This window comes from Epinephelus moara, chromosome 16 (genome assembly GCF_006386435.1).
Source record: "Epinephelus moara isolate mb chromosome 16, YSFRI_EMoa_1.0, whole genome shotgun sequence".
In the NCBI taxonomy this organism is placed as follows: domain Eukaryota; kingdom Metazoa; phylum Chordata; class Actinopteri; order Perciformes; family Serranidae; genus Epinephelus; species Epinephelus moara.
The window spans coordinates 30,723,353-30,738,337 of NC_065521.1; the positions used below are offsets into that span (position 1 = coordinate 30,723,353).

The following is a 14,985-nucleotide window of genomic DNA, read 5'->3' on the forward strand; positions in this document are numbered from 1 at the left end:
CTACTGGTGAATGAAATAACTCGGATTGGCAGTTCAACTCAGTGCACAACAAGAGAATCATCATGAAGGCATGAGATCAAAATAAACTTGTTATATGAGGTAAGATGATTTTTTTAGCCACTGAGCTCTTATCAGAAATGGTTTGTCATTGTGTTATTGTTTACTAGTGCACGGTAAATATCCTTTTTTCTTTCAATGTCAGGTTGTCTTGACGGCTAACTCGCATCTTGAATTCATCCTGTTGGTCTCCCACTTTCCCTTTTTCAATGACTACTTCCACCTGCTTATATGTAGAGTTATTTCCTCTCATGCAGGCGCAGAACGTATGTGCTCGTTGGCTTGTTGGCTGTAGTTTTTGCAGTGTGTTCAAATGCAACTTTTTGGCTGGGACACAGGCGACATGAGGCGACACAACAGTCAGCCTTGGTTGCCACTAGTTCTTTGATGTTGGTTTGGTGTGTCTGGGCCTTTAGATGAGAAAAACATTGATAACTGCCTGTGAAATATGGAGCTACTGTCAGCAGCCGTTTAGCTTAGCTTAGTACAAAGACTGGACACAGAAGGAAGCAGCTAGCCTGGCTCTGTATGTAAATAAATGACATGTTGTGGTTTCCCAGGAGGCTAATTAGTTAGCTTTTAGAGGTACTTGTAGGCTTGTTTTGTTACCTTCAACATTACAAGCTAGCTTCCAGTCTTGAGATGTACTAGGGTTTAGGTGGCAAAATAAGCCATAAATTTCATATTTAAAAACAGCATCTTAATCTCTTGATGGAGTCAAAATGCACCAATCTTTTAAAGGTACACTATGCAGGACTGTTTGTTACTGTTGTACACATGCTCACCAGCAGAAGTGAAAGTAAAAGTCAACCCCAGATTATCTTTCGCTTGGCGTTTGACCTTGCTATATTTGTGTTTTGTTTTTTGGTGCCTTCTCTCTTGGATGCCTGCTGCTTATGGTCTGGTACCTGGTCACAACATTTTTTTTTAAAGCCCTGACCTCCCCTAACTGCTGTGAGGGTACCCACCTGGAAATGTCCCAAACACAGAAAATAAGAAGAAAATATGAAAATACAGGCAGAGGGCAGAGTCTTGACATTGTTTTGTTTTATAGAAAAAAACCTGCATAGTGTATCTTTAGGTATTTCTCCATAAATTAAATTCAGAGGACACAGCTATCTACCCTGCAGTACCATTGGTGCATACATCTCAGGGCATATGTGGCCCCAGTGGGAATCAACCATCCCACTCTGGCAGCAATAGTGTGAGGTTCTTATGGAGCATGGCAGTGACACCTTGTAATTTTAATTTCATATGAAAGGCTTTTAACCCTACAAGTTCTTATCCTTAGTGCAATTAGAGAAATTCCTGGATCACCAGGTCTAAAGGTGGTTGTGTATAGAGACAAATCTAAAATGAGAGATGAAGAGGCTGGCACAGGATGAAAGGTTCGGATGATTTTGTAAACAAACAGCTTTGAAAAGACTATACCTGGTTTGTGCTTTGCTGACCACAGTGTCTGCTGGATACATGCTAAAAAAGAGCGAAGTTCAAAGGAAAGATGTCAGATCAGTCGGCCCATTCTTTACTCTTCCCACACAGCATTGAACTTATTTACCTTATAGCAGCTTCAGACACACACTACCTGAGCGATGCCTCGGTTGATGCCTCAAATCTGACAAAATTTCACCTACGTACGTAGCCGAGCAGCTATACTACTGCTCCTGCAGCAGCGCTAAAAGAAGCCCACATGAGGCAAAACGTGAGCATGTGGGAGAGGAGAGGACAAAGCCAGTATCGCCCACACACACCTCTCAGCTCAGCAGCCTGAAAGAACTCCTCTACTCCTCTACCTGAAGAGGTGCCAAGGCCTTGTGCCCTGCCAAAAGCAAGCTCACTTTCATCGACAGAGTCAGGAGGCTTTTTGGCAAGGAAGAGCTACGCTGTTGTTTCTGTACAGAGCATTTAGTGCACAAACATTCTGCGTGCAAAGCTGAGAAACATGGCAATGGGATAATGGGAGGCTGCAGGGCAGTTGGAGAGTGTTTTGATCAGCATATGGAGCTTCAACTTCTGACCAGAAAGGATCTCCCTCCTAGATAACAGTCTCCAGTAGTATTACATTAGATTTCATAACATCTGTGCTGTAATCGCATATTTCTAAAATTGGATCTGCTTCAGTACGTCTCCTAAATCTCCTCTCACTCTCTTTCTCAGTCTCTGTATACGTTTGAAAGTCCCATGTCACTGAAACCAAAATACATCTGAGGCATTATTTATCTCTGGAAATATGTCTCTAGTCTGGTTGGTGGATTAAAGCAACCAAGACTAAGATATGCAATTTATTTTTCAAAACAACGATAAAAAATTGATTCGTATGTATTTTCCCATCGCCTCACCTGGGACTGTCACTTTGCATTATGTCTGCATTGCTTGCTGGCAATCATGCTTGTGAGAGTCACGTGCAGGCAAGGAAAGGGACACACTCAATATGGCGGTAAGATAAGCATAAAGAACAGGTCACATGAGGCAGCTCTAACAGCTGAATCGCGCTCTCTCTTGTGAGTCACCTTCTTATGGATGATTTGATAATCGGTACATTCACACATCCCTACACATTCGACAACACATTCTTATATGCAAAAGCAGGCGGTGAAAATAAAAGGCACAAAAAAAAGTAAGTATCATAGTATGTAAAGACAGCATCGTTTGAGTCACTTCAACAGACATACTGTAGCATGTGCATGCTGCAGAACTGTACTTAATTATTGTTCATAGAATGCACATTTACTTTATTAATTCATAGTATTCAATAATTCATGGGGTGAATTTGCACAGCATGCAATGGTTCAAGAATATTTTCCATCCAACATACCAGTTTGTGTAGTTCTGATACGCTGATCTGATCTGGATCCACCATTTCAAACTCTTTTCTGGGAACAAGGTCTAAGCCAAGGTGCCTGGTGAAAGAGGGATTAGTAATTTTTTTATTACAAAGAAAGTGAGCTTTTCAAGATGATAAGAACTGTCCAAACATATCTCATTCAACATTGTAATATATCTAACATCAAAACTAAAAGCATCCCTTCATAAACAGGCTTTTGTACACTTTCATAAATACTGTACCTGCATCTAATAATAGTATTTCTGTTACATGCGACTTTGCACCACTAAATTTAAGAGGAAAATTTTGTATTTTTTTACTTCACTCGATTTGTCTGATATCTATAGTTACTATAGTGTACATAATAAAGTAATAATCTTGAAGATTTTCATTCTAATAAATGTCTGTTTAGTCACTATCTATTGCTGAATGAGGTAGCACAACAGCGAGTGAGCCTATGGCCTATTGACAAAAGCCTTTGCATTTGCAGTATTACAAACTGGGTGTCTGTGGCAACCTTTCCAGGAAAAATCACAAGCAGCGCGCAGTTGGTGACACCTTGACCATAACTCAGCAGTCGTTTGTCCGTCAGAGAAGGTAGCCATACTGTTTGGATCTCTTGGAAGTGAGATCCAAAAACACACCTGCAATTACCATTGCATGCATTACTAGTCGGACATTGTTTGGATAGCTGTTTTTTAGCTGACTTAGCATTTTGAATCATTGGCAGGGCCAGCAGGACTGTGGGAGCCTGCTGGTGAGTGTAATCACTCTGATTGGCAGTTCAGCTCAGTGCACGAGTTTGAAAAGCAAACAAATGACTAAAGTCAAGAGGGTGTGAGATTGAAACAAATTTATTATATTAGGAAAGATTATTTTTTTAGTTACTGAGCTTTTTAGCAGAAACGATCCTTAATTGTTTGTGTTATTGTTTGCCAACGCACAGTAAATATCCTTTGCTCTTTTAACACTGGGTTGCGTTGTTGATGTGCTAACTGGCTAACTAGCATCTTGATTCCATCCTATCTTACAGTTTCCTTTTTCGAATGAGGATCCGCCGCCTGCTGGTATGGGGAGTTAATTCCTCTCATGAAGACTCAGAACGTAAGTGCTAATTGGCCGTTGGCTGCAGTCTTTGCGGTGTGTCCAGGTGCAGCTATTTGGCTTAGACACAGGCGATGTGCAGTGACGCAACAGTTGGCCTTCGTCACCACTAGTTCTTTGATTGTGGTTGGTGTGTCTGGGCCTTAGAGGGATAGTTTGACATTTAGGAAATTATGTTTATTCGATTTCTGGTGGAAAGTTAGATGAGAAGATCGATACCACTCTCATGTTTGTACAGTATATATGAAGCTACAACCAGCAGCTGCTTATCTAAACAGTGAGCCTGGCTCCAACAAAGTCTGCCTGAAAGCAACTCTTAAGCTCACTAATTAACATGTTATGTCTTTTTTGTTTAATCTGTACAAAAACTGAAGTGTAAAAACGACAGTTTGCAGTTTTAGTGGGGGGGTTATGTGCCAGACTATCTCTTGGCTAAGCACACTCGTCTCTGCTGGTTGCCTGGCAACTGCTCAGGGACAAGAAATAGTTATAGCTAATAGTGGCGTATTTCCCAAAATGCCAAACTTTTGCTTTAAGAGTTTAAACACAGGATTATTTCACTAATTATCAGTGTTACAGTAACTCCTCAACATTATTTAAAGTTGTTAAGTGTAGCTCCACCTCGACCAGCTACAACACTAAACTCCTGCTATTAACGCATCCATTACAATAATCAATGATGTAACGTATATATCACTCTGAGAGGGGCCATTCTGCATAATGAGAACATTTCTTATTATCATCATTATCATTAGATAGTGTTTGTTAATTTAAACTGCAGCAATGCATCATGAAATTATCATTATTATGTTTTGCTCCCTGAAAACAATTAGCCGTCAGATGAATGCAATAGGGTACAATATTGACAATACAAGAGAATGTAGTGGAGTAAAACTATAATGTAACAAAAATGAAAATACAAGAGAAAAGTATTTATACGTATAGCACTTGAACTTTTGTTCTTATAAACTGTGTTCTATATCAGCTCACTCCAGCTACAGTTTGATGTATCGGTATTATCTTCAAACAGAAAACTCAAATTTTCACAGCAGCACCACCACATTCAAAGCCCAATTTAGATTAGTCTTGTGCATGCGACATTTTTGGCATCTTTGGAAACATTTGGATCTCATAGCGGAATTGGGATTTGTGGGTTTGAACAGTACTTATCCACTCAACATGAGTTTGCATTTAAGAGACCCACCAAAGAGTGTACAGGATTAAAGAGGTGCTGGTACAGTGCTGAAGTAAATGTTTCCTCACACCTCTGGTTCATGCTGCTGTATATCATACTGTAACCCTTCACTTAAATATAGTTGTGCAGCCTCAAATCACTGAGGACTATCAGTGCTGCTGTGATCTTTTGACCATGAAATTAGATCACTACAGCTCTCAGGTCAGTGTGCACTACAGAGCACTGACCTCAACACGCATGGTGCACAAAATACAGTGTATTGCAGGCTCCACTCCTGAGGTTTTTTTCATTCTAACACATATATTTCAAGTGGATATCTGTGTACTTTTGTGTGTAATTGTGCAATGAATCTTACAATAAACTGACAGATGGCCCCTCCACATAAAGTTCTTCCTTGGCCGAGCTGCAGCCCTCACATCTTTATCTCTGTTATGGATGCCTGTCACAGCTCAGTTGGAAGGAGTTTAAGACTGGCAACAGTAAGAATATGGCTTTACAGTTCCTCCAGGGGGATGTGCATTGACTTTAAGCCGCTTGAGATTCACTCATCTGCTAAATGACCATAAAATTACATCATAGCGGATGCTATTTCCCACCCACTCATCCAGGGCTGTAGATCTCTCCAGTGCCAAAGAAATATTGCATTCCATGATCGCCAATCTCGGCACAATGCGCTAAGCACAAGAGTAACTCACTCGTTGCCCCAGTCGAGCCGTACAGTGATGTGCCTCTTGATCTCACGAGTCTGATCCTGGGCGAGGTGACCCTGGATCAGCTGCCGACGCAAGTCGATGAGCTCATTCATCACGTGACGCAGCTTATGGAATAGATCCACCTTGTGTTTCTGTTGAAGCAGCCAAAAAAAGACTCAGTTAGGATATGTGATCTCCTTCTACTACAGCATTTATATAAAAATTATTAAAGGGGACCTATTATGCTTATATTGAAGTTCATACTTGTATTTAGGGTTTCTACAAGAACATGTTTACATGCTTCAGTGTTCAAAAAACACTTTATCTTCCTCACATTGTCTGTCTGAGAAGGCTCCCTTTAGTGCCTGTCTCATTAAGCCCCCCTCCTGAAAAAGCCCATTCTGCTCTGACTGGTCAGCATTTCTGGGTCTTTTCTATATTAGCATCTCTGCACTGTCACTGCAGCCAGGCTATGACTGCAACAGACAATACCAGCACTTTTTACTATGACAAAATCACCAATTAAAGCTTCTAAACACAACTGGACATGTTCCAGCAGGAAAATGATCTGAAATCCGGGACATCAGCGACCAAGTAAACATGTCTCCCTGACGTTAGCATTTAGCTCTAGATCTTATGCAGTGCAACTTCTGGTTTAGCCCTCCACTTACTTGAATGGTGATAAAAATGATTTAATCGTGCAGCTTTTCTAGACTTTTGAAATGTTATCGGACCAAATGGGTCAATTTCCAATAGTGACACAAGTCATTTCGCAGGGGTTGTGACTAGAGATGTACCGATAGCACTTTTTCCTTCCTGATACCAATTCCGATACCTGAACCTTAGGTATCTGCCGATACCGGGTATCGATCCAATACCAGCGCGTAAAATAAAAATGGATGGGATATGAATTGTTGTATGTCTCAACTCCTAAAACTCTCTGTAAAATATTAAGAAATGAATACATAATAGTAGAATGAATGCCATAAAACTTTTTTTATTATTATTATTATCCAGTGTTGACACAGATCAAGCACAGGTTAAAGTGCAGCCACACAATTTGGTAAAAAAGACATTTTAAAGGCAACAGTAGAATGCTTTTTAAACTCCGCTCCGTTTCCATTTCGTTTGCCTGTAGCGTGCGTATGCCTAATGACGTGAGGCATTACGTGGTATCGGATTGGTCATAGGCTGTACTCGCTGATACCCGATACCGCATTTTAGGCAGTATCAGAGGCATTTCCGATACAGGTATCGGTATTGGTACAACTCTAGTTGTGACGCTCACTGATTTACAGATGTCTCTTTCACAGTGTAAGTAAATGGGAAGAAGCCTTTTGGGCCCTATGGCATCATGTGACAGACCTGAAAGTTGTAATTCCACATTTGGCCACTATATAAAATTGGCTTCAAAGTCTGGCGCTGGTCCTGGGAGTTTGAAGCACATGACCATATAAAGAACTCTGGCAGACTATGACATCATACTGTCAACACAGTAGAAAAATCTGTTGGAAACGGTGTGTTCAAAACCGTAGGAAACCTGAGATTCTTGCTTATAGCTTATTATTTGAAACTTTAGCCACATTTATTATGAACATCCTTCATTGTACACAAAATATGGAAAAGCATAATATGTCCCCTTTCGTTAAATTCTTCCCAGCATTTACTTGATATCATCTGTTGTGTTAATTTTATAGCATAATTTTATAACTGCAAGGCTGGACACTGAGAAAATTGAGAGTCAAAATGTAGGGTTTTTTTCTAAAATCAGACTCTGCTGATTTATTTAACATTCAGTTGAAGTATGATCAAGACAAAATCACGTTCCAACCACTTCTGCCAGCCTGCGCAGGTAGCAGAACAAATATGTGCTGCTACTGAGATTTAAAGCCCACTGGTTTTGTTAATGAAACAAACAAATAAATTCCCCTTGCAAGTCTGCTTTGACCTCCTCACAGTAATGAATTTCATCACCACTTCTCGCAGACCAAGGACAACACTTTTAATTCGGGCATTTTCTGTTCTCCCTAATGGCATGACAAGTCCACATTACCACTCAGGTTTGTTTACATAAATGCAAAGATTAAGCGGCGCCACAATGCCGATGTAAATTTAATGAGGATAAACACTGCATGTTCTCAAAGGCTGCTGAAAAACAAAGATTTTTGTCAGGGTTGATGAGCCCTTTCGGGTGTCTATTCTGCGGGGCTAATTACGTACATTATAACAGATACACAGTTATGCTTAGGCCATTGCTCCCTGAAGTAATGCCATGAATTGTAATTGGCAACAATAAGGTGAAATGCATCAACATCTAGCCAGTGCTACATCCTATTATTATGGATGCAACTGTGGCAACATGGCCCATATCACACAGGGGGTGAGCACCAAAACGAGCACTGTTAAATCAGCTCTTCACATTAGTCGAGCTTCAGAGGAAGTTACATCACCACACCAATGCCTCGGGCTCCTTAGTTGCTCAGAGCATGAGCAGTCCTCAGTGAGAGGTTATGTAAAAACTCGCTGCCAGCTCCGCAACGTATCCACTCAGATCCAAACTCAAAACCCTACCAACCACTTCTGCCTGCCCCCTCGACACGTAGCAGGATTAAGGATGCTTTAGGTTTCCAGTAATCACTTTTGCCCGGCAAGTAAAGGCTGACTGAAGGTGGCGAGCAGAGCTGGATCTTAGGATGATGCAGAAACTACGAGAGGCAGGCTTAAATCAATCAATGGCTGAATGACACCGCATGAAATTGCATATGACAGGTCTGTAGGCCATTATCTGTGTCCAACCACCATTTCTGTTCCTACATAGATAGTATATGAAAATGTAGGGTGACAGTCAGAACGACATGCTATGGGGAAATATCTAAAGGAGCTGTCACTGTATGTTTGGGCTGTATCTCTTTGGGCTATTCACTATACTGCTGGTTATACGAGGTGTTGAATTAGGTGCAGGGAAGAAAACATACTGGAAAAGCTTATTCCACCAAACCCCCTAAGGAGGATGCAAATGAAACAACGATGGGTGTAATTTCTTTTTGCGAGAGCTGTTTTTTCTCCCAACTCCCTTGGAAATCTTGTTTGTGTTAGATTCAGTCTCACATTTATTGCTTAGTGTTTTGTTTGAGGATGAGTGAGATGTATTGTAATACAGTGGTACTGACCACATAGAGCTGCTTCCACAAGACCCCCCATTCCTGCAGTGTGGAGGTGGTCTCTGTGATAATAGGGTCCTCGAGGGGCACCACTGTCTCACACAGCCTGCAGAAAAAACACGTATATTAAAGTGAGTAAACACAAGGACAAACACACAAATATCAGTATTGGTCAGTAATGCAGTGCTGGCAGATTACTTGTTTCAGTAATGTAGTAGTGTAAAGGATTAAAATTTGAAATTCTGTTGACCCCTGATGGATTTTTCTTTTTATCTTGGTGTTATTCAGTCTTTAAAGAAGCTGTTTACAACATTCAGAGCACATGTATTATTCAGAGTCTGAGCCGGGATTGTCTGCACACGGTTCTCAATATGGAGGTGGCTGAAGTAGTAGCTAATAGGGATGGGTCACAATTTTCGAATTTCGAATAGTCGTTTTATTTTTGAAAAATTGTTTTTTAATGCGACTATTACTATTCACCATCTTATTTCCCCCCCTTTATTTGACATGCAATTCAGCTCCTAACCGCACGAGGGCAGTCTAGGATTGCTACAGCGGTGTGAGATGGGCTACCAGCTAGTTTGATGCTCTTCTACAAACAGGAGAAACATGCAGAGACTACTACTCCGTGAGGAATGTCCGCAGTCATTCGGGCTTTCATAGTCGAGCGCACCTCCGCGTTGTAGTTTCCTGTAAAAATGTCAGTGAAAAATCCCCGCGATGTGAAAAATACATGCCGAGCAGTCACTGGTGTGCGCGCACAGGGCTTGCGGACGTCCGCTTTGAGTCCACGCGGACCTCCGTTCCACCCGAGTATGTTCGGGCCTTTAAAGATGAATGGATCTCAGTGTTGCCCATCCTTAGTAGCTAACAGTGCTAACAGAGCTAACAACAGCAACAGTGCTGACAGAGCTCACAGTATAACCTAGGCAGGGAACTAGAGGGTGAGAACTATGCTTCTGCGATGATGCTGTTGCTATTATCAGCGGTAACTGCTCGTAGCTGCCATATGAGTGCAGTGCAGAGAGGCAGCAATTAGCTAGCCAGTGGGACACACACAGGGACTCACATGATTCACTACACCTGCCTGCTGTGCAGAAGGAAGTAAGAGTCTACTCATGGACGAGAGGCTCGTGCTTGTGAATGTGCAAGATGTAAATATCAATGGTGTCTCCTTGTCTGAGCTACAACGTTAGCTAGCTATGGTGTGCTAGGCGCTTCCTTTTGTGCAGTGATACAGTTTGTGGGCTAAAGAAAATATTTCCTACATGAAACTGCTCACAACAGAGTTTGTGGATTATCTTAAGTAAGCAGGTCATGATTTCTGGAAAGACACAATAATGTTGAATTTTTCAAATATATTTTTTGGCACTTTGAGCACCACAGGCCAAGTGCCATCTATGTTCATTATATTCAAGAGAAGGCAGACATCTCTACAGCCGTTATCTCCAACAGTTGGCAACTCACACCAAAACAATCTAAATTGATAAATAGCACTACAGGCAAGAGGAAAATATGTACTTTTGGTTTTGGGGTGAACTGTCCCTTTAAACTAGCTGTTGAAGGAGAGTGAATAAAGTGCTGCAGGGATGATGTTTATTTGTAGGCCAACACGGTAGTTAGCGTCGCCCTGGTTCTCTTGTCAAAAAGCCAATGACATTTTTCCATTGGATTTTGGATTACTGCTGAAAATAATCTCTGTGGCAAACAAACATTTATGATACTTAGACATTTTGTTCAGCAAGATAATCTTCACAAATGAACAACACATTTATTATTTTATTTGAGCATAAATGCAACCTCCACAACTAAAAAGCTAATGTTAGGCTATAGACGTACTACACTACAGTTGCATGACCTTAACATTGCCACCACAACGAGGCTGTTAAACCGTGTCCGGCGTGGTGACGCTCTGTAGTCTCATTCAACCACTTGTTAGAAACCGCCTTTTTCAAAACACATTAAAGCTTTAAAATTCATGAGTGGGGTCTTGACTGACGTATTTCAGGTCGAAGAACAAAATGTTAATGTCTCTTAAGCTTTTGTTGACCACAGACCTTTTTCCAGGCATCTAACCCACTGACTTTGAGGTGAGGGAACCACAAGTGCTAAAATGCTAACTCATTTTCAGGTTTAAGGACTCTTCCTGTACCTCTCTATACCCTCAAACCATAGGCTGCCTGCCTGTTAAACCACAGCATCTGATGTTCTACTTCCACATAGAGTAGATAACGTAATGTGTAAGTTATTAAAATTTCAAGGAGCTGGCTCAAGACTGACATACATAGACACATACGAAACCACATGGATGTATGTCACTGCTTGAAGCCAGCTTTTTAAAGAAGAAACAGCTATGATATGACAAGGAGGTAATATCATGAAGAGTAATGAGATTTTCTCTGCCTGCAGTTAGGAACGGAAGTGGAGCACTCTAAAAACCACAACACACATCCTTCCTGTGTGACCACACTCTTAGGGAAACATTACACCAAAGGTTAGATCTCTTGAAGTCACTATGCTCTGGCCTGTGCTGCAAAGAATTATCTTTAATACTGTATCCTTGTTTTTGCAACAAGGGAAGCATCTCCATCCACTACATAATGAGTCAGGGTGATTGTCTGTGGCACGGATGCTTTGGGAGAACCACAGATATGCAGTAGGTGTGTCACCTCATTAACTCCATGAGACAGCAAAGCACTTTTCCCAGAGTGCAGCTCCTAGAGCGAGGAAGTATAATAATGTCAATTTCCAAGTCTGCACTTTTAATTGTTTGAGTGCAAACGAGAGTCCTCCTGCTATGTGGGAGCTCAACTGGAGGGTGGTGATATAACAGCAAATATCCCATATCCCAGTCCACACTGAGCCACAGCTCCCAGTCTGCAGATTTAACATCCATGAGTTCAGGCTGATAAAGAGCTCTGCTGCCTGTTTTTGTCTCCGCCTTTATTGTGGCCTCTACAACCGGGACCAGCTATTGTGACGGGAACTCTAGATGACTGCCACTGTGTGTGTGCGAGGGAGTGTGTGTGTGTGTGCATGTCAGCAGCTGTCCGGTGGTAATTGTCTTGAAGATTGGATCGCCACAGATCATCACACTCTGACACTGATGAGTTGATGAATCTATATCACACTGCCTGTGTAATGAGTGAAGAGGAGCTCCTGACTAATATAGAATAAAGAGAGCTGTTGTTTTTTAAAACATCATTGCTAATATGATCATCCTGCAATATGTCTCAATAACCACTGCTGATGTTGTATAAGGATGTTCCTAACGACTAATTTCCCTGACGTTAACACATAAGTTAAGACTACTCAACTAGTCTAAACATAAGAAAACACTCAGGAAACAATATTCTTTAGGAAAATGAATCTTTAGGAACATGCCTGATTATTACAACAGCGATTGCATTCACTAGGTGAATGCAATCGCATAAAATAAAAAACTTGTATAATAAGTTTAACCGACTACAACAGATCATCAGTATATTCATGTGCATCTCTCCGCCTACATAGGACAGGGTTCCCACACATTTTTACCAATGAATTTTAAAAACTTTTCCATAATATTTTACCCCATATCAATGACTTCACTTAAGTAGTTAAAAATAGGTAGCCTTACATAGCAAAGGCGCAATCGTGAGGCTCTTACTCCAGTGTGTTATGCCTTAAGACAGGCACTGTAGCAAAAAATGTAGCATGGAATATGAAATGAAATGCCTTTGTGTCTACACATACAGTAGACACAGAGCTGTAACGTTATCTGGCCTGGCTATGGCAGGCATAAAATATGTGCTTTTCCCCCTTTAACATGGCTGACTAGAGCCGTTTCCCCAATGTTCCCAACATCAAACGTTGTGGTGCAGAGCCTACATTCAGCGTGGATAGGGTCTGCCTCTCCTGAAGCCATGTATTACATTTGTCATTTGAAAGCCATATGGTATTAAAGATATACTGTGCAGGATTTTCCTAAAAAAAACAATGTACAGAGTCACACAGAAGTAATTCCTCTCAATTATCATGTATGACCTTCTGTCTGCATGTGGTGGTGTATTTTTCTGCAGAGACGAGGTCCTTTGCCTGTATTTTTTTATTTTCTGTTTTTGGGATGTTTATGAGCGTGTACCTTTATAAAAAGGTATCCCGTAAGCAGCAAATGTAGCAAAGCAAAATGCCAAACGAGAGATATCTAGGGTGCTGGCGAACAAATTCATCATCACTAACCGACAATCCTGTATCGTGTACTTTTAAATAAACTCTTTCCAGGCATTTGCAGATAAGTAAACTGCTTGCGCCTGCCAACTTTACTTGCTCATTGACATTCCCATCACCAACTACGCCAGTGTGTCTCAGTCATGCAGCACAGCGCTAGATTTTAAATTAGTAACTAGTTATCACGCCTAACATTAGACATGTTTTGGGTTTTTTTAATATATATTTTAAACAACAGCCAAACCAAAGTATATTCAAAACTTTTCCAAAACATTCTGTTAATTACGAACCATTTCCAGGCCTGGAAGTTTTTCTAATTTTATAAAATTCCTAGGAATTTCATGACCGTGGGAACTATGATAAAATTCTACATGCTACAATAAATGAAGATTTTATTTAACTTTATTTGGAGATGGGATCCTCCTCATTAGGGCTGGGCGATATATCCTAAAAATTATATCACGATACATGATATATATCTCGATATTTTTAAATCTCCTCAAAAGCAGTTCCTTAATGCTAGGACTGGGAGACAAAATCAAACATAACAATATTTCTGACCAAACACCCTCTCTGATGCAACAAAGTCAGATTAATAATCATCAATATTATGGATATAACGACTAAGTACGTTAAGGCAAGCGTTAAAACATAGAAAACGTCTGGTAAGTTGATAAATTTACATCACTTTGCCATATTTCAGTCTTTAAAACAAGGGGAAAAACACCATTTATGCCATATTATGATACTACGATATCCAAAATCTAAAATGATACATCATCTAATATCTCGATAACAATATAATATCTTCATATTGTGCAGCCCTACTCCTCATCTGACTCACACTGTACATTTGTGAAAATGTATTGACAATATCAGAGAGCAAATCAACTGCAACTAATTAGTTTATGTTGATTTACTTGCCCCTCTTGAGTGTGTCTCACTGTGAGTTCATCTAAACTTTACTATCTACACTGGCATTTTTTTATTTGTGGATAGATCAGGGTGAGGTACATACTGAGTTCAAAATAAATTTTAAAAAAGTTGGATAAGTGCATCCCTAATTATGATGCTGTGCAAGCTCAAATAAAAACACTTCATCATACAACTCACCCTCTGTTGGTCACTGTGGATTTCTTCAAATGGACATAGCTGACTGGGAAAATACCCTGCGGACAGAGAGGAAGGAGCAGAGATGTTACTGAGTGTGACAGGATCACGTTCTCCATTCTCCTGCAACATGTAACCAAAATGTACAGTATTGTGTTGTGTCTGTGTTATTAGGTAGAACTGTGTTGAGTTGAGATTACACAATTCTGCTGGCAACACATTATATGTTGAAGGAAATACGAGATCACACTTCCCTTATATATTTATATTTTTGACGATTTCTGCTTTGCTGTGTGCTGACATTTTCTGCCATGCAAAGGAAAAAAAAGATACTGTTCGCACACACTACAGAGACGAGAGGCAGAGCAACGTGCAGGAGCCCCATTGTGGCTTGGCTTAGCAGGGGAAGGGCATGGGAGACTGAGTGGTGCCAACTGCCACCCTTGCAGTTCATCTTTCTTATTCTAATCTGCCAGATGTGAAGAATTGGCCACAGTGAGCACAACTAATTCTCTCAGCAGAGAGAGAGTATGGGGGCGATTGAATGTGGGCAGCAGAGTACATAACAAAATGGAGGGGTGTTAGTAAGAACTGTAAATAGCTGATGAAGAGTAGAGAAGGACAGCATGTAGC

At 40.7% G+C, this 14,985-nt stretch overlaps 1 protein-coding gene across 2 annotated transcripts in view; it reads right to left on the bottom strand.

Annotated features, from left to right (window-relative positions):
* LOC126403227 (dedicator of cytokinesis protein 3-like) overlaps positions 1-14,985 on the bottom strand; it is a 67,304-nt gene that overhangs the window by 40,388 nt on the left and 11,931 nt on the right. For both annotated transcript variants that reach the window (XM_050065781.1, XM_050065780.1), the window contains exons 4-8: positions 14,356-14,411; positions 9,043-9,139; positions 5,876-6,024; positions 2,873-2,957; positions 1,489-1,530 (exon numbers count right to left, since the gene is read on the bottom strand). In XM_050065781.1, coding sequence (XP_049921738.1) covers positions 1,489-1,530; positions 2,873-2,957; positions 5,876-6,024; positions 9,043-9,139; positions 14,356-14,411 — 429 coding nt within the window. The remainder of the gene's footprint in view (positions 1-1,488; positions 1,531-2,872; positions 2,958-5,875; positions 6,025-9,042; positions 9,140-14,355; positions 14,412-14,985) is intronic.